Genomic DNA, 27,491 nt, shown 5'->3' with positions numbered 1-27,491 from the left:
ATTTGAAGAGGTAAAGCAAGTGCCTTATTAAAAGCTCATCAATCTGAATCCAGATCAGAACTCAAATTTCTGATTCTGGGTTCTATACTCTTTGTATAATATCAGATAGAGCTTTTGTAAAGCTTAAAACACTTTGTGAACTTTCAAGCACTGTTGACTGTCAGTACCTCAAAGCAGGAATTCTATTGTAAATTCTTGGTGTATCTCACGTTGCCCAGGACAACGGGTGTGCTTACTGGGAGCTGTAACATGCAGTGTGCTCTCCAGATTCATGTTGGTGGTGTTAGAGGGATTTGCCCATGCTCTTTGGGAAGCTCTTATGTTCTCTAAATAGATTATGGCTACACTAGAACTGGGCTGGGCCATACTTTAATTCTTCTGTAGGCAAGAGTCAGGAAAAATTATGTGGTTGCCATATACAATCTGTGTCAACTGGAGAAGTCATTTACTCTACCTGAAACTCATGTTATTTGCTTTTAAAATGGGAGAATAATATCTACTTGTGTGTGCATGTGTGTGTGTGTGTGTGAGAGAGAGAGAGAGGTTAAAAACAACTACTGAAAACATTTTGTTAACTATGTAAGGCAGCCTTACAGTTCTTTGCACACCATAGGCACTTGTTAAGTGGATGTACAATGAAGATACAAAGATACTCACACAGCATCCTACCAGGGCTAGACTTGGACTATTCACACAGTGTGAGTTTGGTCTCCAGCATGCAAGTGGCACTAAGGAAGAAGATTTTAATGGTGAGATGTCATGTTCAAAGTTAGACCTTTAGTTTATTGGACTGCTCAGTGGAGCAAGCAGATGTTCTTGTTCCTGAAAGGTTCACTAGCCATGCAGGTCCCCATGGCTAGAGAGCTACAAATAGAGTGACTCTCTCTTACCTTCCAGTTGTCTCTTTGTTGATTGGTTTAGCTATGAAGAGCTTACTCTTGGTCCTTGTGGTCCTTGTCTTGCTCTCCTGTGTTCCACCAGGTAAAATGAAATATTCTCCCTGTGCAATTATAAGCAGTGAAGGGAGAGGGGATGAGAAGAGAGCAGGACTTGGATGAAGGAAGCTGAAACAGGAAGGGATGTGATCAGAGATGGACACTTCGGGCTGTTCCAGAAAATGGAGAGAAGATGCCCTTAAAGGACACATAGCAGGAAGTGGTTCTCTCCAGTGAAGAAGATGGTTCTGGATTTTGGTCTGGGGAGTCTGTGAAGTTTGAGGGGAAAGTTGGACCAATGGTATTGGCAGACGTGGGGAAAAGAAAAAGCATGAGACCTTTAGAAGACAGGTAGGATTTGGGAGTGGGAGGGGGACCATTCCTTCAGGACTCTTAGAATTTGCCCTCCTAAGTCAGTTACCTGAATTACTTTTCTCACATTGAGAAGCCTAAGCAAATTTTATGCTGAGCAGAATTAGCAAACAGAGCTAGTTGCTCCAAAGTTTTAACTTAGAGCATGATGGGATCCTTGGAAACATCTGTGAGAGGGCTCATAATTTACATCCTCTGGACAGAAACTAGCAACTTGATAATACCAAGAAGGGTCCACTGAAGTCACTGAAGTGGAGGTTCTCAAACAATTTTTGCTTGTAGTTTGCTGGGGTCTGCAGAAAACTACCCAGACCTTCATACTGAAAAGTTACCACTTAAAGGTCAAGTGTGAAGTACTCAAAAGACAGGCCCAGATGAGGATTGTGTTGACTGCCACTGTCCTGGGTGGTGCACTGTGTTGCTGTTGGACTCCGCTGTCCCCAGAGGGGTGCTTCAGGGCTAACGGGCACAGGGCAGGCAAGTTTGCTTGCCAGTGGCCTTTGGTCATACCGCATTGATTATTCTCATACTGCAAAGCCCCAATAGATGGTTCCATGAACCGGCTGAATGGAGAGACTGATGGATAGCTCAGTAGGGTGACTCAGAGCCACCCTCACCCGCTTAAACTGCCTTCCTACTAATCCCCTCCCCCCTTAGCTTCCAGAGGTACCCAGGTCTTAGGGCTAGAAAAAATACTAGCAAAAGATTTAGATATGGGTTTCAGGTATTTCAAACCATTTCACACTCATTATCCCATGTCATGCTTTCAAGTACCCAGTGATTAAGCCAAGGCAGGTAGTAAAGGTACTTTGCTAAAAATCACACACAATGTTATTGGGATGCAGGGCTAGAAGCATGGGCTTCTCTAATTCCAGGTCAGTGATCTTTTCTTCTTCAAGCTGAGACTTTGATGATCTCATACTGCCTTGGTACTATCCCAGACATCTCCTGGTGTAGGGCCTCTGCAGACCCCTGGGACTACTCTGAGGTTCTTTCCATGGCAAAGAGTCCCAAGCTGAATGTGCTGGGCCCTGTACCTGCATATAGTTGATTAGTGATTCATGTAAGTGGGGACCATGGGAACTGATGACTTATAATAGGTTCTTCGGAAAATAAGAGCTACCGAAAAGAAGGTACTCAGCCATAACTTGACTGGGATGTTTTGATTCCATCCAATTTACCATTAAAAAGTTATAAAGTATAATCTGATTCAATCTGATTTATCCATGGTACCATGACACTGCAGAACACTGTGCATTAACCCTTGTTTCTGTTGACAGTTAAAAGTGGACCAAATATGTATATAAGAAGAGTCTTTTCTACATGTTGGCGAACTAAAGGTGTTTGCAAGAAATCATGTGGAAAAGGTGAAGAATATCATATTTTTTGTGATAATGCTTTTCTGTGCTGCATTGACAAAAAGTATTTACCTATACAGGTTGGAAAATAAGTATCTGAGTATCTGGGGCTCCTTCTGATTTCCTCTGGGGGCCCAGATCTTTCTCAGTTGTACCATCCCATTAAAATGATGGTTTAGCCTGTCTGTGTTTCTGTGTCTGCTTTGTTTCTCTTTATTTAGAAGCAATTTAGTGTCTCTTCTATGGAAATAATCTCTTGTTAAATTCCTTGTTTTCACTATTTTTCTTTCATTAATTTATTCCTTATTAATCATGTCCTAAAAACTTTTTTTGAAGTGTATGATACAACCAGAAAAGTATACAGATCATAGGTGAACATCTTAATGAATTTCACAAATTTAATACACCCATGTAACCTGCACCCAGATGGAAAAGAGAATATTACAACATCTTGGTCACTACTGGTCACTATTCCACAAAGGATAATTCCTAGCCTGGCTTCTAATAGCATAAACCCTGGCACCTATTTTTGAACTTTATATAAGTGGAATCATATAGTAGTTACCTCTTTGTGTCTGGCTTCTTCTAATCCACATGATTTTATGGCATTAATTGATATTGTTTGATGCAATTATAGTTTATTCATTCAATGCTGTATAGTATTACATTGGAGAATATTTGAATATTCTAGTGTAGATGGTCGTGTATATAATTTCTAGGTTTTGGCTCTTTTAAATAGTGCTGTGATGAATATTCATGTTTTTTGAGGCTTATATGCAAGCATTTTTGTGGGCATATACTCGGGAGTGAAATTGCCATGTATATATTCGATTTTAGTAGATATTGTTAAATTGTCTTCCAAGTTGGTTATACCAATTTATACACACAGGAAGGGACTGAGAATTCTTGTTTTTTTCCATCCTTTTTCATGACTAGTATTTTCTGTCTTTTTTTCCCTCCACTTTGAAGGGTATGTAGTGAAGGAATGTGGTGGTTTAACTTGCATTTTACTGATTACTAATGAAGCTGTGCACATTTTAATGTATTTATTGGCCACTTAGATATCCTTATTTGTGATGTACCCATTCAAGAGTTTCATCCATTTTTCTACTGGATTGTCTAACTTTGTTATTTGGGAACCTCCTAAGAAACACTCATTATTTGACATTGGAAATAATAAAATAAAATAATGTTGAATATATTTAAGTTTAAATATGGAGAATGTTGTAGTTTGTGATGCACAGTTAGAGAAATTTTGTACTGTTTGGTATGACCAGGCCATAAAAATGTTTCCATTCTTAAAATTGTTAAATTTTATCATCATAAGCAAGATAAATCATTCAAGTTAATAATGATTCAGCCCCCTTCTTTCTTGAATAGGTTTTAGGAGGAATTAAGTCAATGAGAGAGAAGCAGTTCTTCCAATATGACAGGGAAAGAAGGAATAGATTTGCTCCTGATGGGCAAACTTCTGGGAGGGGACATTGTCACAGTATGGAGCTTTGATGGCTGCTGTGGTGGGTCAGGTACCCACCCTGTGCAGACAACTTCCTAAGACTGAATTAGACTCTTTGGCTCTTCTAAGAAAAGGACAAAGGTGATTATATACATAGCCAAGTCATATTTCAATGTCATTAACCTCACTCCTGCCATTAGCTACATCCATCCTGAGAGTGTCCTATTCAGGACAGTTTTTACTGTAGTCACAGAGTAGTGCAACCATCACTCAGCCAACTTTAGAATGTTTTTATCACTCCCCAAAGAAACTCTGTGGCAGTCATTCCTGTGTTAGTGTGCTGGGGTTACTACAACAAAGTGCCACAAACTGGGTGGCTTCGTTTAAACGCTGGAAATTTATTTTATCATTGTTTTGAAGCCTATACGTCTACAACTGAGATATCAGCAGGGTTGGTTCCTTCTGAAGGCTGAGAGAGAGAATGTATTTCATGCCTTTCACCTAGCTTTAGATGGTTTGCTGGCGTTCCTCAGCTTATGGAAACATTGCCCTAATCTCTTCCTTTATTTTCATGTGGTTTCTTTCCCCCTTGTGTGCATATGTCCGTGTTCAAATTTACCCTTTTTATAAGGACACCAATCATATTGGATTAGGGCCCATCCTAATGACCTCATCTTAACAACTACAACACTATTTTCAAATAAGGTCAAATTCTGAGGTACTAGGAATTAGGATTTCAAAATACGAATTTTGGGGGACACAATTTAACTCATCAGACTCTCTATTTCTTTACGTCCTCACTCAGCACTGGTCAACCACTAGTCTACTTTTGATTTGTCTGATCTGAACATTTCATATAAATGGAATCATACAATACAGGTTTTTTTTTTTTTTGACTGACTTTTTCCCTTAGTATAAGACTTGCAAGGTTCATCCATGTTGTAGCATGAACCAAAATTTCATTTTTAATTTGCCAGATATTCTATTGCATGGATGTATATTTAATTGTATAAGAAAACTTGAGAGCTTTTTTCAAAGTGGCTGTACGTTTTATACCTCTACCAATAATGTATGACAGTTCCACCTTCTCTGCATTCTCGTCAATATTTGGTGGTATTAGCTTATTTAATTTTTAGACACTGCAGTGCATATGTGCAGTGGCATCTCAATGTCATTGTAGTCTGCATTCTCCCGATGACCAAAGAAATAATTTTTAATGTGATTCTTGACAATTTCTGAATTTCTTTTGCCAAATGTATGTTCAAATCTTTTGCCCATTTTTATTGTTTTTTTTTTTGTTCTTTTATTATTGACTTCTTAATCCTTAGTTTTCTTCTTCTTATTTTTTGAATGGTGTGTTTTGATGTTTCATAGTTTTAAATTTTGTCAGAAGTCAAATTTACAAATGTTTTTCTTTTTAGTTTTTGCCTTTTTGTGTCCTAAGAAACCTTTGCCTACCCCGAGTCATAAAAATATTCTTCTCTCTTCTCTTGTGAACTTAGCTTTTGTGTTTACTTCTATTATCCATCTAGAATTGATTTTTGAGTGTGGTGGGAGAAAAGGTTTCTTTTTTTCTGTATGAATATTAAGTTGTTCCTGCAGCACGCATTGAAGAGATTGTGCTTTTCCCATTGGATATCCTTGGCAACTTTGTACAAAATCAAATTTCAGGGTTCTGTATTCTGTTCTATTAGTCAATCCTTAAAGACTATCATGCGGCCTTTCTTAATAATAAGCCTTAAATCCATATAATGATAGTTCTGCAGTTTGGTTTTTCTATTTCAATATCATTTTAAAATTCTAGGTCCTTTACATTTCTTTTTTAAAAAGTAGGCTCCACATCCAGTGTGGAGCCCAACGTCGAGCTCAAACTCAAGACCCTGAGATGAAGATCTGAGCTGAGATCAAGAGTCGGCTGCTTAACCAGCTGAGTCACCCACGTGCCCCGTCCTTTGTATTTCTGTATCAACTTTAGAGTCTGTCGGTTTCTTCAAAAAAGTCTCCTGAAATTATGACGGATTGTGTTGAATCTCTAGGTCATTTTAGAAAGAACTGACACCTTAATAATGTTGAGTCTTCCAATTCATGAATATAGCGTATCTTCCATTTAGGTCTTTTATTTATTGCTGCAATGCTTTGTAGTTTTGATGCTATTATAAATGGAATTGTCTTCTTTTTTTTTTTTCTTCTTATGTTAATCCCCATACATTACATCATTAGTTTTAGAAGTAGTGTTCCATGATTCATTGTTTGTGCATAACACCCAGTGCTCCATGCAGGATGTGCCCTCTTTAATACCCATCACCAGGCTAACCCATCCTCCCACCCCCCTCCCCTCTAGAACCCTGTTTGTTTCTCAGAGTCCGTCGTCTCTCATGGTTCGTCTACTCCTCCAATTTCCCCCGCTTCATTCTTTCCTTCCCGCTACCTTCTTCTTCTTCTTCTTCTTTTTTTTTTTTCCTTAACATCTATTGCATTATTTGTTTCAGAGGTACAGATCTGAGATTCATCAGTCTTGCACAATTCACAGCGCTTACCAGAGCACATACCCTCCCCAGTGTCTATCACCCAGTCACCCCATCCCTCCCACCCCACCCCCCACTCCAGCAACCCTCAGTTTGTTTCCTGCAATTAAGAATTCCTCATATCAGTGAGATCATATGATACATGTCTTTCTCTGTTTGACTTATTTCACTCAACATAATACCCTCCAGTTCCATCCACGTCGTTGCAAATGGCAAGATCTCATTCCTTTTGATGGCTGCATAATATTCCATTGTGTATATATACCACATCTTCTTTATCAAATGGAATTGTCTTCTAAGTTTCATTTTCTTTTTTCTTTTTATGCTAGTATATAAAAACACAACTGATTTTATGTCAACTTTTCATCCTGTAATTTTGCTAAACTCACCAATTCTAATATTTCTGAGTTACATTTTATGATTTTCTACATAGAAGTTGTGTCATCTGCAAATAAAGATATGTTTACTCCTTTTTTTTAAAAAAACAAACTTTATACCCTCTTACTCATTTTCCTTAAGGAGTAATATGCATTGAGTAAACATATCCTCTTTTAGAGTGTGCGTTTTTAAGCTTTGACAAATACAGTTGTGTAACCACACCACAGCCAACATATAGAGCAATTGTGTCATATTCCTTCATATGCTTTTGTAGAAAACCTCCCCTGTTGCCCTCAATTCTTGGCAATCACTGACCTGTCTCCTGACCCTATAGTTTTGCCATTTTCAGAATGGCATTAAAATGGACTCCAACAGCATGTAACCAGTAAAATTCGGCTTTTTAAATTTAACATAATGCATTTGAAGGGGCGCCTGTGTGGCTCAGATGTTAAGTGTCTGCCTTTGGCTCAGGTCATCAGGTCATTATCCCAGCATTGGGATCCCCGCTGGGCGGGAAGCCTGTTTCTCCCTCTCCCACTCTCCCTGCTTGTGTGCCCTCTCTTGCTGGGTCTCTCTCTGTCAAATAAATTAATAAAATCTTAAAAAAATACTGCATTTGAGATTTATTCATGTTAGCATATATCAGCAGATATGTCAGTATCATTCCCTCTTTTTAAAAAATTTTAATAGATTGTAATTATTAAAAGAGCAGTTTTAGGTTCAGCGAAAAATTGAGTGGAAGGTACAGAGATTCCTGTTTACTCATTGCCCCCACGTTCCCCTGCCCAGCCTCCTCTGCTATCAACATCCTGCACAAGAGTGATACATTTGTTACAACTGATTAATCTACATGGACACATCATTATTGCCCGAAGTTTGTAGTTTACATTAAGCTTCACTCTTTTTTTAAATTTAAATTTAAATTAAAAAAAATTATTTATTTATTTGACAGAGAGAGACACAGCAAGAGAGGGAACACAAGCGGGGGGAGGGTGGGAGAGGGAGAAGCAGGCTTCCCGTGGAGCAGGGAGCCCGATGCGGGGGCTCGATCCCAGGACCCTGGGTTTATGACCTGAGCCGAAGGCAGAGGCTTAACGACGGAGCCACCCAGGAACCCCCACTTTTTTTTTTTAAAGTAAGTTTTATGCTCAACATAGAGCTTGAATTCACGACCCTGAGATCAAGGTTGCATGCTCTTCCGACTGAGCCAGCCAGGCACCCCTAAGCTTTACTCTTGATGTTGTACGTACTGTGGGTTTGGACGTATTGACATGTGTCCATCATTATGTATTATACAGAGTATTTTCCCTGCCCTAAAAATCCTCTGTGCTCCAACTATTCATCTTTTCCTCCCTTGAAACCTCTGTAAACCACTGATCTTTTTATTGTCTCCATAGTTTTGCTTTTTCCAGAATGTCATATAGTTGGAATCATACGGTATGTAGCCGTTTTAGATTGGCTTCTTTTACTTAGCAATATGAATTTAAGTCTCCTTCATGTCTTTTCACGGCTTGATGGCTCATTTGTTTTTAGTGCTGAATAATATTCCATTGTGGATGTACTATAGTTTATTTATCCATTCACTTACTGAAGGATGTTATGGTTCCCTTAGAGTTATGGCAATTATCAGTAAAGCTGCTAATAACATGAATGTGCAGGTTTTTGTGTTTTATCAATTTCTTTGGATATATACCAATGAGTGTGACAGCTGGATTGTATGATCAGAGTATGTTTAGTTTTTTTTTTTTAATATTTTATTTATTTATCTGACAGAGAGAGACACAGCGAGAGAGGGAACACAAGCAGGGGGAGTGGGAGAGGGAGAAGCAGGGTTCCTGCTGAGCAGGGAGCCTGATGCGGGGCTCAATCCCAGGACCCTGAGACCATGACCTGAGCTGAAGGCAGCCTCTTAACTGACTGAGCCACCCAGGTGCCCCGAGTATGTTTAGTTTTTTAAGAAGCTCGCAAACAGTCTTCTGAAATGGCTGTACCATTTGCATTCCCACCAGCAATGATAGAGTTCCTGTTACTCCACATCCTTGCCAGCACTGTTGTTGTCAATGTTCTCAATTTTGGTCATTCTAATAGATGCATAGTGGTAGCCACCTGGCCTGCAGGCTTCCCTAATTCCCTGAGTGCCAAACTCATATTTCCCCACTCTGTGGCTGGCTCCTTGTGTCTGCTTCTAAGTGTGGTGGCAAGAATGAGCCCTGGCAGATGGGAGTGCACACAGGAGGGAAGGCAAAGTCTATGGCAAGGGAAAAATCACAATTTTTGGCCGTAGCTCTACCTTTGGGAAAACAAGTTTTCTAGCCATCAGTCTGGTGCATTGAATTTTGAGAGAAGACATAAAAACATAAGAATTCTGCCACAACAGGGCACTTGAAGTACGGAGCAGGTCTATCCATACAAGGTCAGAGAAAGCCCCAGATATAAGCAAGACTAACAAAAAGTGTCTCCCATCTGAATGCAGCTAGTAATGATTGGAGGAAGACACTGGTACTTGAGATGTGAGATCAGCAACACAAAGTTCCAAGGAACATGAAGAATGAAGGAAACATGACATCACAAAAGGTCACAATAATTCTCCAGTAACTAAACCCAAAGATAAAGAAATCTGCAATTTACTTGATAATTCAAAAGAGCTATTTGAGAAAACTCAACAAGAGAATGAACTCTTTGGAGTAAAGCAAATAATTCATAGTTGTTGACTCAGAAGAGCATGAATTGCACATTCAAGCAAATACACAAATAAATGGACGTTTCCAATATTTAAGCAAGCTAATAGGATTTGAAAGGCAAATCCTGAATGATAAATGTCCTGAAGTAGAAAGCATCAGAAAATCAACATCCTGCTCTTTATGGAATTCCGATCCAATTAAGCAAGCCATACATGATCATTTTTATATTCTAACTGATTTTAGGACACATTCAAAAATTCAAATATCCTGTGACATATGAGAAGAGGAGGGAGAAGAGGATGTCTCTATCTTCTTGGCTTATGGTCACAGGAAGCAACTGGTGAAGAGAGTCAGTCCCAATCGAGATAAGCTGAGCGAAAGGAGAAGACCAGGTTAAAATCGATCTCTGTGGTTGTTGCCCTCATCTCAGAATCTCTAAAGGCAATTCTAGTTCATTAGCTCCTTGGCTAATTGAGAGAGGTCAGTTCCACTTCTTATTTAAGTCAGTTCTAAGTAAAAATGAATTTCCTTGAAGACAGAGCTTTTACTTGCTCTCGAGTCTTCTCAGAATCTCTATTCCAACTTCTAGAATAAAAGTATCACTTTTATTCTTTCTTTAATTTATTTTTTCTTATTTATTATTGAAGTATAATTGACATACAATGTTATATTAGTTTCAGGTGTATAACATATTGATTCAACAATTCTGCACATTACTCAGTGCTCACCATGATAAGTGTAGTCAGCAGATATCATCTTGCAACATTATTACAATACTATTGATTATATTCTCTATGCTGTATTTTTCATCTCTGTGACTTATTTGTTTTATAACTGGAAGTTTATATCTCTTAATCACCTTTATCTATTTCACCCATCCCCCGACCTACCTCCCATCTGGCAACCAGTTTGTTCCGTGTATTTAAGAGTCTGTTTTGTTTGTTCATTTGTTTTGTTTTTTAGATTCCACATATAAGTGAAATCATATGGTATTTATCTTTGACTGTCTGACTTATTTCACTTAGCATTATACCCTCTAGGTCCCCCCATATTGTCACAAATGGCAAGATTTTATTCTTTTTTATGACTAATATTCCAATGTGTATATATATATCACATATATATTTTATATATATTACATATATAATATAGATATATTTTATATATTTTATATGTATAAAGAAGTGGTATATACATTATATATCTATATATTACTATGAATTATATATATACTATACACACACACACATACAGACACACACCCCACTTCTTTATCCATTCATCTATTGATGGAAACCATGTATTATTTTTAGAGAGTGCAGTTTTGCCACTGATGAGTGGGATGTCAGGGAGTGGTATCTGAAAAGAATTTTGAAGGAAGTTTGCTCTAAATTGTGACAATACCCTTCCACATTTTGTTGCTTTACTGAGATATTTGGTAAATACATTATTTTAAAGAAACTTTTGATCTTAGAATTAAATTTCTTTTGGATGTGTCCATGTACAGAGACGAGCCATAGTTAACCAATTTCTTTTCAGTTCCATATTTACAGGAGCCCAGAAAAGCTAGAGGTTGCTTGTGTAATATACACACTTTGTATCAAAAGAATAAAACAGTTTGCAGCTACCATTTTAAATAACAGAGTTCATTTCCTGACAGGAGAAGTTGTAGGTTTGCCTACCACACCTTCATAAGGTTGACTGCGAAAGAAAACGGTGAGTCCAAATGAACTTAGAAAATGTATTACTTACATACACAGCAAAGTAAGATCAGCATGGTGTTAGCTCCTAGGGCCACAGGATGAACCCAACCAAAGGGGCCAGATGATGGGTAGCAGAGATGTTGGGCCCCTCTGCTGCTGAGGAGTCAACTGTAAATGATAGCCAAGTGGTCTGATAGCCTGTAGCTGAACCTGAGGAGGTTGAGGTGGAAAGTCCCATGCTTTCACTTCATGAAACCAGGGAGGTGGCTGAGAACCTGCTTCATGACTGCCTATTACAACATGGCCTTTTTCCTGTGTTTCAAGAAGAACTGCATGGTCAGACTCAGTCAAGACTTCGGCCAACCTGCAGTTAAGCCTTGTCTATGCAGTCTATGTGAGAAGCATACAAGGTCATCAGGGCCTAGGGCAGATCTGTTTCTCTAAGATGCACAGTCCAGAGAGAAAGTGAATGGAGAGCTGAAGGGATGGAAGGGTAAAGCTTAGGTGTAAAAAGATATTTCTGTAACTCAAAGCCTCTATAAATAATTAAGACATCCTTTCTATGAGGAAAGAGAGATAAAATATATCCTAAGTTTTCATGAGAAGCTTAGCTGTCTTGAGGAAGGCAGCAGCTCAGCTTTTCAAATACAAAATCCTAAGATTCTGATGGCTTATTTAAAAAATGCTAAAAACCCACAGCTGTGGGCACATGACAGTGTCACAGTGTAATCTAAATTCCCTTGCTGTGTGAAAGATGGTGGAAAGGATGTCGAGGACTTTCAAGTTCATTGGCATTCTCTGGCTTCTCTTGTCAGGGGTCTGGGTTTCCTTTTACACAGCATTCCAGTTGAAACATACAGTAGGCAACTAACATTTCACTTGTAGAGCACTCAAGTCTGCAGATACCATTCCCATAGCATTTCCTGTGCATTTCTGATGCCAGTGGATTCAAGCCTGGAAAGAAAATGAATGGAAAGATAATTCACTATGGGTCTTTCTGGACTGTAGAATTGGTACTTCCATTTTCATCAAACTAGATTCCAAGGAGACTTGATTATAATGTTTGGTTCTATAATTGAAAAAAAAATTAACTACAGCTTTCCTCCCCCTCCCCCTCCATTCATACATCGAAACCCTAAATTCCAATGTGGCTATATTTCAAAGATAGAAATGTAGTGATCCGAAGGGACAGGTGCACCCCAATGTTTATAGCAGCAATGTCCACAATAGCCAAACTATGGAAAGAGCCCAGATGTCCATCAACAGATGAATGGATAAAGAAGATGTTGTATACACACACACACACACACACTGGCATATTATGCAGCCATCAAAACGTGGATGGAACTAGAGGGTATTATGCTAAGCAAAATAAGTCAATCAAAGAAAAACAATTATCATATAATTTCACTGATATGTGGAATTTGAGAAACAAGGCAGAGGGTCATAGGGGAAGAGAGGAAAAAATGAAACAAGACGAAACCAGAGAGGGAGACAAACCACAAGAGACTATTAATCTCAGGAAACAAACTGAGGGTTGCTGGAGTGGAGGGGGGTAGGAGGGATGGGATGGCTGGGTGATGGACATTGGGGAGGGTATGTGTTGTGGTGAGCACTGTGTATTGTGTAAGACTGATGAATCACAGACCTGTACCCTTGAAACAAATAATACATTATATGTTAATAATAACAAAAATACATGGCAATAAAAAAAAATAAGAGGTGTTCCTAACATGCAAAAAAAAAAAAAAAAAAGATGAAAGCCTGAGAAGATGAAGCGTAGTGGTCTGCATAACAAGATAAGAAATTCCTACAGAAATGATGAGCTTTGGGAATGCATAAGGCACTAAAGGCAATATTGTAGACTATCTAGTTGGAAGTCTAGAGGCCATGAATGCATTGCTATAAACCATAATGGAATTGGTCCCATCAGCAGCTTCAAGAGGCCCGGATTGTATGGATTCTTAAATCCAGCCTATTGAGTCACATGACCCAAAAATCTGGTTCATCTGCCTAGAGGTTACTTGAGGGAGGATGAGAAATTAAATGGGATCCTATAACATCTGGATTTGAACTGACTCAGTAGCCCTGAGTGAAGAGAATATTCAAGAAGGGATTTTTAAAGTCAGTAATGAATATGGTCAAGCTAAACTATGAGACCAGTCAGTGCTCTCTCTCATGTCTCTCTACCTGCTATCTCATCTGATCAGACATTTCTTTTAGCACATAAAGCTTATTAATTCTCTTGGAACAAGCCATTCCAAATCTGTTTCTCCATGTATCTAAGGCATCTACAAATAATGAATTTATTATAAGCAATTTCAGCAAATTAGAAAGCTTAACAAATTGTGTTATCACTATTTGTTGGTTTTGACTATTATGCCTAGACATGTTCCTCACTTAGGGACAAAACAATAGTGGCAAAACAGGATGGGGTATTACTAATGATGATATAATGATAGCTCTCATGAGCCTGGTACCCTACGTGTGATGTACAGGCCTATTCTATACATTATCACACTTAATCCTTACAAGACGCTGAGATTAGTATTATTGCCACTTTGTGAATGAAGAAACTAAGATTCAGAGAAGATTAGACTTTTGCTTAAAGCTGCATGGCTAACAAAAGTTGGAGAGCCAAGATTCAAGCTCAGGTCTTGCTAATGTCAGACCGGTTGATGCTGTTTCTGCTTTGAAAATAGAAGGGTCCATGGTGGGAAGACATTCATAGGTTTGCTTAGTGGAATTGCTCTTCTAGACAAATGACCTGCCCCCCCGCACCAGAAAATTCCCATTTTACCTGCCACCACTGGGTCCCAAAAGAAGAGCAAGACAAGCACAATGAGGAGAGGCTTCATGGCTGAGAGCCTCCGTTGAGGAGGCTGGTGGCAGGGTCTGACTCTGGCTGTCAGAGTGCAGAAAGGGAAGGTTGAGCACGCCCTCCCATACTAACCTCTCAGGTCTGGGGTATGCCCTGCTCCAGGTAGATATGCTACACTGATCTTCCCTGAGGCAGAGAAGCTGGTAATGCTTATGTGTGGAAAAAACTGACGGCCCTTTCCCCCTTTGACAGCTTTTCCTATTGACAAAGGCACTGCTCCCCGACCTGGATTTTCCAAAGGTACTAGTGGAGACCTGAGAACTATACTTTTTCTTTTTTTAAGTAAACAAACATAATTTTTTTGTTACTACAAAAATTAAATGTTAATTTTGGACAATTTATAAAAAAATTAAAAATTACAAAGAAGGAAAAGTTAACACTTGAGCCCCATCTCTCAGAAACAACCCATGTGTTTCTTAAGAAAGTTTTAGGTATGCCTAGTTTATTATTTAATATTTTGTTATGAATAGTTCTGAATCATATACTTGTAATGAGATATCCTGCTTTTCTAACATGATATATACCATAAGTATTTTTTGTCTCATTAAAATTCTTCATAAGTGATATTTTTCAAAGTTGCATAATATTCTGTCAAGGTCTTTTTTAATAGCTATCACTATTAAAAAAACTTTATTGAGATATAAATGCCATAAAAATTTAAATATTAAAGTGTACAATTTGATAAGTTTTGACACATATACTTTTTTGAAACCATCATCACATTCAAGATAGTGAACATATCTGTTACCCCAACCATTCTTTATAATTTTTCTTCCCCAGGTTTATTGAAGTATAATTAGCAAATAAAAATTGTTTATATTTAAACAGTCAAGTGTGATGATTTGAAGTACATATACATTGTGAAATGATTATCACAATCAAACTAATTAACACATCCATCACCTCAAATAGTTACAATTTTTTTTTTGGTGGTGAGTATAGGTAAGATTTACTTTCTAAGCAAATTTCAAGTATACATTATTTTATTAACTGGAGTCACCATACTGTACATTAGATCCTCAGAACTTATTCATCTTATAACTGAAAATTTGTTTCCTTTGGCTAACATCTCTCCATTTCCCCCACTTTCCAAATTCTGGCAATTACCACTTTACCTTCTAGTTCTATGAGTTTGATTTTTTTGAGATTTCATATGTTAGTGAGATCATACAGTATTTGTCTATATGTGGCTTTTTTCACTTAGCATAATATCCTCTAGGTTTTTCCATGTTGTTACAAATAGCAGGGTTTCCTTCTTTTTTTTATGGCTGAAAAATTTGCATTGTATATATACCACATCTTTTTTTTTTTTTAAGATTTATTTATTTGAAGAGAGAGAGAGAGCATAGGGGAGGTGGTGGAGGGGCAGGGGGAGAGGGAGAGAATCTCAAGCAGACCTCCAGCTGAGTGCAGAACCCCATGAGGGCTCTATCTCACTACCCTGAGATCATGACCTGAGTTGAAACCGAGTCGGATGCCTAACAGACTGTGCCACCCAGGCACACCTCCTATATATTTATTGAAAAAAATCTGTGTGTAAGTGGAGCCATGTAGTTCAAACCATGTTGTTCAAGAGTCAACTCTATACTATCTATTAGAAGTGATTGGCTCAATAGGAAAGGATTACATAAAAGCATGGATACCAGGAGGCAGGAATCATTGAAAGCCATCTTAGAAGTTGCCTACCCTACACCTGAATTTTGCTTGGGAAATTTCTTACTAATTTGTTAGATTTTGATTTTAAGAATATTAAAAAAAACATATTTCATCTGTTTTTCCCCCCGTTTTCAAAAGTCTAAAACACTTAATTCACCAATATTATATTCCGAACAATGTGTACCTTTTCCCCTCGAAAAGAGAGAAAGAGCAGACTTCTGCATGTCAAAAGACTATGTTCAAAATAACCAAAGTATGGAAAGAGTCCAGATGTCCATGGACAGATGAATGGATAAAGAAAATCTGGTGTGTGTGTATGTGTGTGTGTGTGTGTGTGTGTGTATTTACAATGGAATATTATTCAGCCATCAAAAAGAATGAAATCTTACTATTTGCAACAATGTGGATGGAACTAGAGGGTATTATGCTAAGCAAAATAGGTCAGTCAGAGATAGACAAATATCATATGATTTCACTCATATGTGGAATTTAAGAAACAAAACAGATGAACATAGGGGAAGAGAAGGAAAAATAAAGTAAGATAAAAACAGAGAGGGAGGCAAATCATAAGACTCTTAATTATAGGGAACAAACTGAGGGTTGCTGGAGGGGGTTGGGGGATAGGGTAGCTGGGTGACGGGCATTAAGGAGGGCACGTGTTATAAAGAGCACTGGATGTTAAATGCAACTGATGAATCACTAAACTCTATCTCTGAAACTAATAATACACTATATGTTAATTAATTGATTTTAAATTAAAAGAACTTAAGGAAGGTAAAAAATAAAAAAAAGAGTTCTAGGCTTTACTGACTGAGCCAGCCAGATGCCCCTAAAAATCCACATTTCTACTTCTATCAAATAAATCAGAAGATATAGCAACATTCTTTGGGCATCCCTTGCATGGCAAGAATCTGCTAGAACTGAATAGAAGTTACCCTTCATGTAAGGCCTATATGCTCCATGGTTCCCCTCTCCTCACCATTCCTCAAACTTCTCCCCAATACTGAGACATGCATTAATTCCCACTTGTCATAATGAACTTTTGTTTTCTTATAATAGAGAAATATATCTCTGTGCAAGACTCTCTCACAAATGGGGAAAGGAACTCAGAACTGCCAACTCAGGGAAGTCTTTGAGGTACTCTGACATGACAAAGAAAGTGTATGAAGTATGGAAGGGGGCCCCCCAAGCCATTATGTACTGTTGTACAATGCACCTCATTGCCTCTGTGAATGGTGCCCCCTAGGGTTGTGCAGTGAGCAATCTGCACAGCTGTTCAGTGCATTCTGGAGGCATGAGAAAGATACAGAGGTGGCACAGACCTGTGAGAACACAGCAAGCAGGGGATGGCCCCAAAGGGGTAGAAACAAACTGAGGGTTGCTTGTGGGGGAGGGGAGAGGGTGTATGGGGTAACTGGGTGATGAACATTAAGGAGGGCACTTCATGGAATGAGCACTGGGTGTTATATGCAACTGATAAATCACTAAATCCTACCCCTGAAACTAATAGTACACTATATGTTAACTAAATTGAATTAAAAAAAAAAAGACTATGTTCTTTTGGGCACTGGAAGGAACTCTTGGATTTGGATTTTATGATAGATTTTGGAGAGTGCAGATGAATTAAGAACTTATTCATTCCCTAAACCAAGTCTTGAATAAGGTAGAGGAAGAGGGATAGAATAGGAGTGAAGGAAAGATGAACAGTACACAGAGTGAGGGGGAAGGGTGTCCCTGTTTTTCTCTCCAGTCTTGGGTTTCATATAGTGGGAGGCAAGGGAAATGGGAGGAGGTAATGGAGGATAGAAGCTCTGGGTAGTCTGATGGCTAGGTGCACTGGTGTTTCTTTATGTGAATGGAGCTCAGTGAGGCGGCAAGACCATAGCGTAGCACACTGATTGACTGGTTTTCAATGGTAGATAGGTCTGAGGTAGTCTCACAGCATTGGTCCCCCTTCCCTCACACAGGTTCTCCCAGTGTGGGAAGAGAGTAATAGTAGAACCCTTGTATGACTGACATCACCATGGATGTGGTGGAACAACAGCTATTCCCACTGGAATGTCTGGTAAACTAGAATGATGCTGGAGTGGCAGAATCATCCCATACACTAAAGAATGAGCCTCACCCAAAGAGTTTTAAGAATTTTATGAAAAACAAGAAGCAACTTGGCAGTTATACATTGGCTAGGGACCGAAGACCAAGCAGGAATGATGATTATGTTGGTAATGTTAACATAATCAATGCTCTCTCAGATGTCTTACCAGTGTTTAAGTCCTCTTGAACTTACAAAAAATTTAGAGAAAAGAAGTAACTCTGAATACACCGAGTTTAAGTTTCTGTGACCAGGAGGAATGAGGTTCATAATAGGAATTAGGTTCATTTATTAAAAAAAATAAAGTTACACTTTTGCAAATGTGCCCAGTGGACTGATAACCATATCCTCTGCATGACTCCATTATGCTGAAACATCTCCTATTGACTCTCCCCCTTCTCCTAACCTACTTTCTCTTCTGGCCTCTTCAGTTTAGTGAGCTATATTGCTAACCATCTCTGCCAGCTTTGAAATCACAGTATCATCTTTCATACCTTCTTCTCATTATGTCCTATGGCCACTAAATTCTGTCAATCCAAAGCAGGAAAGAACGTCCAATGGAAAAAAGACAGTCTCTTCAACAAATGGTGTTGGGAAAATTGGACAGCCACATGCAGAAGAATGAAACTGGACCATTTCCTTACACCACACACAAAAATAGACTCAAAATGGATGAAAGACCTAAATGTGAGACAGGAATCCATCAAAATCCTAAGGAAACAATCAACAAAACCAAAAGACAACCAACAGAATGGGAAAAGATATTTGCAAATGACATATCAGATAAAGGGCTTGTATCCAAAATCTATAAAGAACTTATAAAGCTCAACACCCAAGGAACAAATAATCCAATCAAGAAATGGGCAGAAGACATGGACAGACATTTCTGCAAAGAAGACATCCAAATGGCCAACAGACACATGAAAAAGTGCTCAACATCACTTGGCATCAGGGAAATCAAAATCAAAACCTCAATGAGATACCACCTCACACCAGTCAGAATGGCTAAAATTAACAAATCAGGAAACAGCAGATGTTGGTGAGGATGAGAAAGGCGAACCCTCCTACCCTGTTGGTGGGAATGCAAGCTGGTGCAGCCACTCTGGAAAACAGTATGGAGATTCCTCAAAAAGTTGAAAATAGAGCTACCCTATGACCCAGCAATTGCACTACTGGGTATTTACCCCAAAGATGCAAATGTAGTGATCCGAAGGGGCACGTGCACCCCAATGCTTATAGCCGCAATGTCCACAATAGCCAAACTATGGAAAGAGCCCATATGTCCATCAACAGATGAATGGATAAAGAAGATGTGATACACACACACACACACACACACAGGAATATTATGCAGCCATCAAAAAACCAAAATCTTGCCATTTGCAATGATGTGGATGGAACTAGAGGGTATAAGAGCGAAATAAGCGAAATAAGTCAATCAGAGAAAGACAATTATCATATGATCTCACTGATATGAAAAATTTGAGAAACAAGACAGAGGATCATAGGGTAAGGGAGGGAAAAATGAAACAAGACAAAACCAGAGAGGGAGACAAACCATAAGAGACTCTTCATCTCAGGAAACAAACTGAGGGTTGCTGGATGGGGGATGGGAGGGATGGGGTGACTGGGTGATGGACACTGGGGAGGGTAGGTACTATGGTGAGCTCTGTGAATTGTGTTAGACTGATGAATCACTGACCTGTACCCCTGAAACAAATAATATATGTTAATTAAAAAATAAAAGTTTTACTTCGATGTGTCAAAAAAAAAAATAAATTCTATCAATCCTACTTCCGAAATCCATCCCGAATCTCTTCTTTCTTCTTAGTCCTCACTACCAGTTGTCCAGTCCTAGATTATTGAAATATAATAGTGTTGAATAAATATATTGGTTATATAAGATTGTATTTCTCACAAGTAGAAAATATACCTTATTTTCAAGACCACATGAAATTTTAACAGATATCAATTTTATCTTAGATCACAAAGAATGATTCAATAAATTCCAAAAAGCTATAGAACAGATCACATTCTCTGGTCCCATGAAATTACAGTTAACACGGAGCTTACACTGGGGTCAGGCACTGCTTAAGAACTTCACATCTACTAATATAATTCTCCTAACACCATGATGTAAGTACTATTGTTATCTCATTTTGTATATAAGGAAACTGATGTAGAGAGAGACTCTAGAACTTGCCAAAGATCAGACGGTACATTATGGGGCTGAGATAGAGTATTATAGATGAAACAACAACATGGTAGTGGATATAAATGAAGGAAGTTAATGTAAAAGCACACACATGAAAAGAGTGTAAGCCTTCATAAAATTCATATTTACTTTAACCTTACCATTTAAACATATAATTATCACGAATTTCATTTATCCTTCATATTAATTATCCTTGTATAGAAAAGAGAGTTTTAAACACTTTCAGTTTCTTTTCCTGGAATCTGAAGAAGATGGAGTTGGACATTTCACCACTTCTTTTTTTTTAAGATTTTATTATTTATTTGTCAGAGAGTGAGACAGAGAGTGAGTGAGCACAAGCAGGGGAATCAGCAGGCAGAGGGAGAAGCAGTCTCCCCGTTGAACAAGGAGCCCAATGTGGGACTTGATCCCAGGACCCTGAAATCATGAAGGACCCCCGGGGTCATGACCTGAGCCAAAGGCAGCTGTTTAACTGACTGAGCCACCCAGGTGTCCCTACCACTTCTTTTTTTTCTTAAGTTTAGTTTTCCTCCATTTGCAGCAGATGGTCCAGTCAGAGCAGTATCTGATTGCAAGTTCATCAGCATTGCACTTCATTCTGCAGTTATAGGTTTCTAAAGAGCATGTGTCTTTAAAAAATGAGGTCCTGGCTTTGAAAAGAGAAAAAAAAATTATATTAGGTTATATTTTTTATTTTTATCTTTTAATGTCTAAAGTGTTCTATGATAAATTAAAACATCAGTAGAGAACTTTCTCAGAAAAAAGTAACAGAAAAAAATACAGAAGACAAAAGCAGAGATACTGAATAAAGATTAATGAAGATCTTTTCCATAGGGTAGGTAAATGGGGCAGTGAGCTGAAGAGGAGAGTTTTCGATGAGAACTGTTATGGCATATTTCTGTGTAAAATGAATAATTTGTTTAGGGGTGGGGATTCATGATGCAAGAAACAATGTTTGACTTCACGAGTGAAGTCTTTAAAAAGTGAGTGGGGATAAAAATCTAGTTGAAAGTGGAGGGGTTAACCTTAAATCAGAATGGAGAGAAGGCAGAGTAAGATAAAATTAGGTGAAGGCATATGGTGGTGGGAAAATGAGAAAGTTATCTCTTGGTACTTTTACTTTCTTGGTGAAATAAAAAGAAATCATCAACTGAGAATGAGGGAACAGAGGAAGCTGAGTCTTGGTTCTAACTGTCCAGTACATTTGGGCTCAAAGCCATGTCTCCTTCACTGAGGAAATGTCTAAGATTGCACAAACTCCCATAAGTCATAATTTCTCACTTTGGTTTCTCTCTCTCTCTCTCGCTCTCTCGGTGTCACATAGGAAAACTTGGGAAACTCTTTGGCATTATTTCCTAAAGTTGAAGATACACATGTTCTATGAAAAAAGTTTAATTCCTAGGTATATATCTGATAAGTATGTGTTCACATATACAACAAGAATCATTGAGCAAAAATTCATAGCAGTAATAGTATTTATAGCAGCCAAATCCTAGAAACAATCTAAATGTTCATCAACAATAAAATGAATAAGTATACTGTGGCATATTACTATGATGGAACACTATATAGGAATAAAAACTAATGAACTTCAGTTGTACACAGCAACATATTTGAATTTCATGCATGTTGTATGGAGTAAAGTAAGCCAGTTACAATATCATTTCATTTATATAAATTGTAAAGCAAGGTGACAAAACTAAACAATAGCATATAGATATATGTGCTTAGGTGACAGAATCCTAATATATGTTTTCCTGCAGCCAGAACCCTAATGTTTGGTTATCTACCATTCTTCTAGATATCCTAGGCATAAATCTGTATTAGTTTAAGCCAATGATAGTGTTCTCTATTTCTTTGCCAGTGATTAGTTTGAGGGTGGGTATGCAATTCATTTCTGGGGAACTTCTGAGAAAGTATTCCTTGTCAATAATGAAGAAATGTACTCCTTTTACTCTGGTGTAATGTGGTGGATCTGGATATGATGTTCAAAACAGTGACAGGTATCTTGCGACCATAGGAAAATCTAGTCAAGGATAAATCTGACTCTTTTCCAATACTTGACAGTGTGGATGATCTGCTGCATTAGCCAATTTCAGAATTGTCTGACCTTTGGACTTCTTATGTGCAATAATATATTTTCTTTATTGTTTAAGCCAGTTGAATCTGAGTTATTTGTTGCTTGAACCTGAAAACATACTCACTGGTACAGCAAGCATTTACAGTAAAATGTAAAAAAAAAGAAAAACCCTCACAGAATGGGAGAGGATATTTGCAAACCTATGTCTGATAAAGGTTTAGGGTCCAGAATATACAAAGAACTGGCAACTCAATAATAAAAGACAACCTAATTAAAAAAGGAGTAAAGGAATTGAATAGACATTTCTATAAAGAAGATATAAAAATGGCCCATAAAACATGAAAAGATGATCAACATCATTAAGTAGCAAATTAAATGCAAATTAAAACTACAATGAGATATTTCTATAGCAACTAGGATAATGATAATAACAAAGACAGACAATAGCAGATGTTGGTGAAGATGTGGAGAAATTGGACCTTCATGCACAGCTGGCGGGATTATAAGATGAAGCATGCAGCTGTGGAAAATTGTTTGACAATTACTCAGAAAGTTAAACATAGTTATTTTTAAAAAAGATTTATTTATTTGAGAGAGTGAGCAGGGGGAGGGGCAAAGGGAGAGGGAGACAAGCAGACTGCACACTGAGTGGGGAGCCCGACTCAGGGCTCGATCCTAGGACCCCGAGATCATAACCTGAGCCAAAATCAAGAGTCAGATGCTTAATCGACTGAGTCACGCAGGTGCCCCTAAACATAGTTATTGTATAACACAGCAATTCTATTCCAAGTTATATACTCAAAAGAATTGAAAATATGTCCACAAAAAAACTTGGCTATAAGTGTTCATAGCACATCATTCATAATAGCTCCAAAGTAGAAACAATCCAAATGTCCATTAACTGATGAATGGATGAGTAAAAGGTAATGTATCCATTCAATAGAAAACCATTCATCAATTGAAAGAAATTGAGCACTGAAGCATGCTACATGGATGAATTTTGAAAAACATGCCAAGTGAAAGAAAACAGACTCTAAGGGTCACGTATTGTATGATTATATTAAATATCCAGAATAGGTAAATTGATAGAGACAGGAAGTAGATTAGTGGCTGCCAGGGTCTGAAGGGAGGGGAGGATGGGGAATGACTGTTAATGAACATGAAGTTTCTTTATGGGGTGATGAAATATTCTGGAATTAGATAGTGGTGATGGTTGCACAACTTTATGAATATATAGGAAACCACTGAGATGGTATACTTTAAAAGAGTGTATTTTATCTCATTAAAAATATATAAAAAAACGAGAACAATGAGGGGAATCTTGAACTGCCAGCTATTAAAATGTGCTCTAAGGTAGTGGGTGCATCAGAAGAGATTGGTAAGTCCATAGATAATAATATAAACCCCATTTATAAATCCAATGATTAATATATTTTTATTATATATTATTGGTGGATTTAAAAATTAACTTGGGAAGGTTAGATTGATTATTCAATAATATGCCTGTATAACTGGTCATCTGGTTAGTGTTAAGATGGAATCTTAATTCCCATCATACCCAAAGTCATTTCTACTGAGGCCCTTACCAAGACTGGTGATCAGAGTTCTGTGAACCACAGATAATGATGGGGCAGCCTCCTCTTCACCCTTGGCCATTCTAATCATCACTCACTTCCATTGTTTCAATTTCCCAAGTTTCCTGTGTTCTGTGAACATCCTCTCACCATCTTTGGATCAAACAATAGTCCTTAAGTTAGAGTTCAAAATAAGTGAAATCACTGAAGGGGACCACCTTATGAATCTGTCCTTAGCATCAACTCTCCATTCCTGTTAGGGCCAAAGCACTCCTCTGACATTCTTCATTGTGTGGTACGATCTGCACCTGACTAATTTATTTTCAAATTCTTGGAAGACCTTTTATTCTCTCTCATTTATATTTTCATATCTCTGGAATGAAAGATTTCTGTCTTACCTTGAGGAACTATGGACAGCAAAGCAAGGACTCCAAGGATGGAATGCAAGACCCTCATAGTTGAATAACTGGAGAGAATCAGTAGCTGTGATGAAGAGAACTTCTTTGTATATTTAGTACTCAAGAGATGAGTTGCTGTATGATTATTGAACCTTTTAGTAGCAAGAACATTTCTGTGTTCCAATGAGCCTTCATATCAGGAGACAGCATGCAATGGACATGACTATCAGTCATTCAAAGTACATTTGTCAAATGTTGACAGGTTGTAGGCAAAGACAGTAGGATGCACAACACTTACAGAAGAGGGGCAGCCATAGTGAAGGAAGAAGAGAAAGTCTGTGAAAAACCATTATCTTATGGCTCCTGGCAGAACTGTAAAGGTTAAGGCATTTCCAGAGTTAAAGTATTCAATTTATTTCCTCAATAACAGGAGGAGAAACACTATTATAACAGCATGTCTATTTATAAATATTTTTTGGAATGTATCTTACCAGACTTAAGCAATGAAATTACATTTAAAACCATATACAGGCTACTGAGAGATTAAAAAAAGCTTCTATTTGATTGCCTTCTGTCCAACTACCTGAATGAAACTGACTCATTTTTATATCTAAAGTCTTAGGTAATACAAATTGTATACACATCACAGTTATACGTAATGTGAGAGGAATCAAAAAGAAAGAGTGGACCTTTGATGCACTTAGGACAGCAAGTAATACAGAAAAATCAATGGCAATGCAACACGAACATATGGCTGACAAAGTGGCATAAATGACCTCACAGACACGAACGACATGAACATAAGGGAACACCAGAGTAGTTTTGGTGGCTTAGGGAATGCTTAAAGAAGGCACAGTAAAAATACTAATTTTAGAAACTGCAAAGTGCATTCACACTCATGATCTTATTTGATGTTTCTATTTTTTTAGATGGTCTTACTCCAGCTCCTTTCTGCTGTGGCTTCCTCTGGGTACTGCTTCTATTTCAGGGTTTCAGTGAATGCGACACACAGTTTCCTTATTGGAGAAGGTCCTCCCTGGCTACTGAGACTTTGAAAATGACTTCTTGAGCTGATTCAGGATATGGGATTGGTGGAGGCTCGTGGTGCTATTATCATAGGTCTTGAAAGAGGTAAACCTCAAAAGTCTTAGCCTAAGCCAGTGAGGGTGCTGGAAGCTCTGGGGATGACTTTCCCTAAGTCTGGGTTCATGTTTTTTTCTCCTCTGAAATTGCTGGGACAGTGGTACTTGGCAATAAGCATCTCCCAGCACCCTAAAAGGTCACAGTGGGATTTTAGGGTCATTGGGGTGTGTGCTGGTTATTGAGGACTGCTCCACTTACTTAAATTTGTCTGACCTGGAGTCTTTAACATCTCTGATTATAAATTCAGAAGTTACTGATTTTTCTTATGTGTCTTGGAATTCTTGCCTTCTTGATCATGAGGAAAAACTTTGGAAGTATAGCTTACATTGCAAAGAAATCAAATATATGAGCACAAGTCATCGAGTTCCCTTACGGAATACCGAGGGCAGAATTTTCAGTGATACTTTGACATTTTCTATAAATACCTATTTCCCATCCAGGTAAATCTGGGGCCAGAAGGTGGGCTTGAAAGGCTGCTCAGGAGGCCCAAGAACATTGTGTGATCCATGGGCTGGCAATCAGGGACATCAAAGGAAGGATGGGAAGAAGGTTCACTGCATTCTGGGGGTGGGTTGGTGTGTACCAGCTGAGTGTTGAAAGGTAGCTTATCACCAAATTGCTTAGGGCCTCAGGAAAAAAAAAAAAGGCACATTGACAAATACAGAACACAGAGAAGAAAATCAGATAGCCATCAAGTTATCAAAGTACAAATTGTCACAGGAGAAGTAGAAAGGAGTTGATTTACCATGAGATAGTAAATTAGAACTAGGAATTACTGGGTTTTATTGGACATACCTCTCCAGAAAGGCACTAAATACTCAATAAATAATTTATAATCAAGTGTTTATTGTCTACGTCCCCTCCCTCTACTAGTAGTATTGAAAGCTTTGCAGTCCTTAATACATCAATTATTTCTTTTCTTCTTTGGCATGAGCCAAGCTACTCATGCTGTTTGACAAGGTCCAAGTATGGGGGACAATCCTGAAAAACAGGAGACTCCACAGCTGGCTCCTGCTACTCTCTTTCATTTTGTTTATGGCAGTCTTTATAATTGTGGGAATATTTCTGGGGTTTCATGACAAAGTGACTACTCATCTTAGTTACGCCTATCTAAGCAGTCATAATGAAACTAATTCCACGAAGAATTAGTTTCTATAGAACAAAATAACAAGACGGTCACGCTCTGTCTAGCACCTTTCTCTTGCGTACTGTTTTTTAGTTTTAGCGAAAGTCAATAAGCGGAAATCAATAAAGGTCATGTTAATCATTACAAAGGAAAAATAAAAGAAGGCTATGTCTGTAATCCAGAGAATGATCTAAGATTATCTCGATAAATTGTAAAAAAAAACATAATCACATGTTACGAAAGTATGGAAAAACAAAAATATCCTAACATATAAATAAAGTTCCACTGAGGCTGTCAGGAGGAGATGCTTGCAACCTGATCCTGTGTCTGTGTCTCCTCATTCGCTGACGTCCTTCCCTACGAGAGACCCACCCCGGGTGGAGCTGGATCCCGGCAATTCATTATATCTAAGTCATTAAGTCTAGCCCACACTCAAGGGGACAGTTTGCATGTGAGTGTGAACATAGGGGTAGGGATAATTAAGGATTACCTTAGATGCTACTTACCACAGACAACAAAAGATAAAAATAGCCAATCAAACCTATCAACATACATACAAATGCTACATAAACTATTTTCAAATTGAATTTAACTTCAGAGTAAAAGAATAATATATCATGACCAAGGAGTGGTTGTTTGGGAATGAAAGGATGGGCCAACTTGAGAAAATCAATTATTTTAATATATAAATTTATTCCATTTTTATTACATCTTCTTTATTCATTCATCCATTGATGGACATTTAGGGTCTCATATCTTGGATATTGTGAATAATGTTGCAATAAACATGGGAGTGCATATATTTCTTTGATATCCTGTTCTCATTCCTTTAGGAGTAGAATGGCTGGATCATATTATAGGTGTAATTTTAATTTTTTGAGGAAACGCTATACTGTTTTTCATAGTGACTGAACCAGT

The 27,491-nt window shown here is 38.0% G+C and overlaps 3 protein-coding genes across 3 annotated transcripts; 1 reads left to right on the top strand and 2 right to left on the bottom strand.

The window, feature by feature from the left end:
• The first annotated feature begins 923 nt into the window (after positions 1–923).
• Positions 924–2,757, top strand: DEFB135 (defensin beta 135). The gene is made up of 2 exons (XM_045879347.1): positions 924–981; positions 2,588–2,757. Exons 1-2 carry the CDS (start codon positions 924–926, stop codon positions 2,755–2,757), a joined length of 228 nt encoding a protein of 75 aa, XP_045735303.1.
• Positions 2,758–12,219: 9,462 nt separating this feature from the next.
• Positions 12,220–14,266, bottom strand: DEFB134 (defensin beta 134). Its single transcript, XM_045879348.1, has 2 exons — positions 14,209–14,266; positions 12,220–12,362 (listed from the first exon to the last, which is right to left on the bottom strand). Exons 1-2 carry the CDS (start codon positions 14,264–14,266, stop codon positions 12,220–12,222), a joined length of 201 nt encoding a protein of 66 aa, XP_045735304.1.
• A 6,481-nt stretch (positions 14,267–20,747) lies between these two features.
• LOC123847464 (beta-defensin 43-like) lies at positions 20,748–24,362 on the bottom strand. The gene is made up of 2 exons (XM_045879349.1): positions 24,305–24,362; positions 20,748–20,902 (listed from the first exon to the last, which is right to left on the bottom strand). Exons 1-2 carry the CDS (start codon positions 24,360–24,362, stop codon positions 20,748–20,750), a joined length of 213 nt encoding a protein of 70 aa, XP_045735305.1.
• Positions 24,363–27,491: the final 3,129 nt, after the last annotated feature.

The sequence above is a fragment of the Mirounga angustirostris genome, unplaced genomic scaffold (genome assembly GCF_029215605.1).
Source record: "Mirounga angustirostris isolate CCGP_5_RB_7025 unplaced genomic scaffold, mMirAng1.0.hap1 SCAF_2, whole genome shotgun sequence".
NCBI classification, from domain to species: Eukaryota; Metazoa; Chordata; class Mammalia; order Carnivora; family Phocidae; genus Mirounga; species Mirounga angustirostris.
This window is presented reverse-complemented; position numbering and strand designations above follow the sequence as displayed.

Coding starts and splice junctions, on each gene's coding strand:
- DEFB134 (XM_045879348.1), bottom strand. CDS start 14,266: ATGAAGCCTCTCCTCATTGTGCTTGTCTTGCTCTTCTTTTGGGACCCA. Junction 12,363..14,208: donor TTGGGACCCAGTGGTGGCAG/GTAAAATGGGAA, acceptor TTTTCTTTCCAG/GCTTGAATCCACTGGCATCA.
- LOC123847464 (XM_045879349.1), bottom strand. CDS start 24,362: ATGAGGGTCTTGCATTCCATCCTTGGAGTCCTTGCTTTGCTGTCCATA. Junction 20,903..24,304: donor GCTGTCCATAGTTCCTCAAG/GTAAGACAGAAA, acceptor CTCTTTTCAAAG/CCAGGACCTCATTTTTTAAA.
- DEFB135 (XM_045879347.1), top strand. CDS start 924: ATGAAGAGCTTACTCTTGGTCCTTGTGGTCCTTGTCTTGCTCTCCTGT. Junction 982..2,587: donor GCTCTCCTGTGTTCCACCAG/GTAAAATGAAAT, acceptor TTCTGTTGACAG/TTAAAAGTGGACCAAATATG.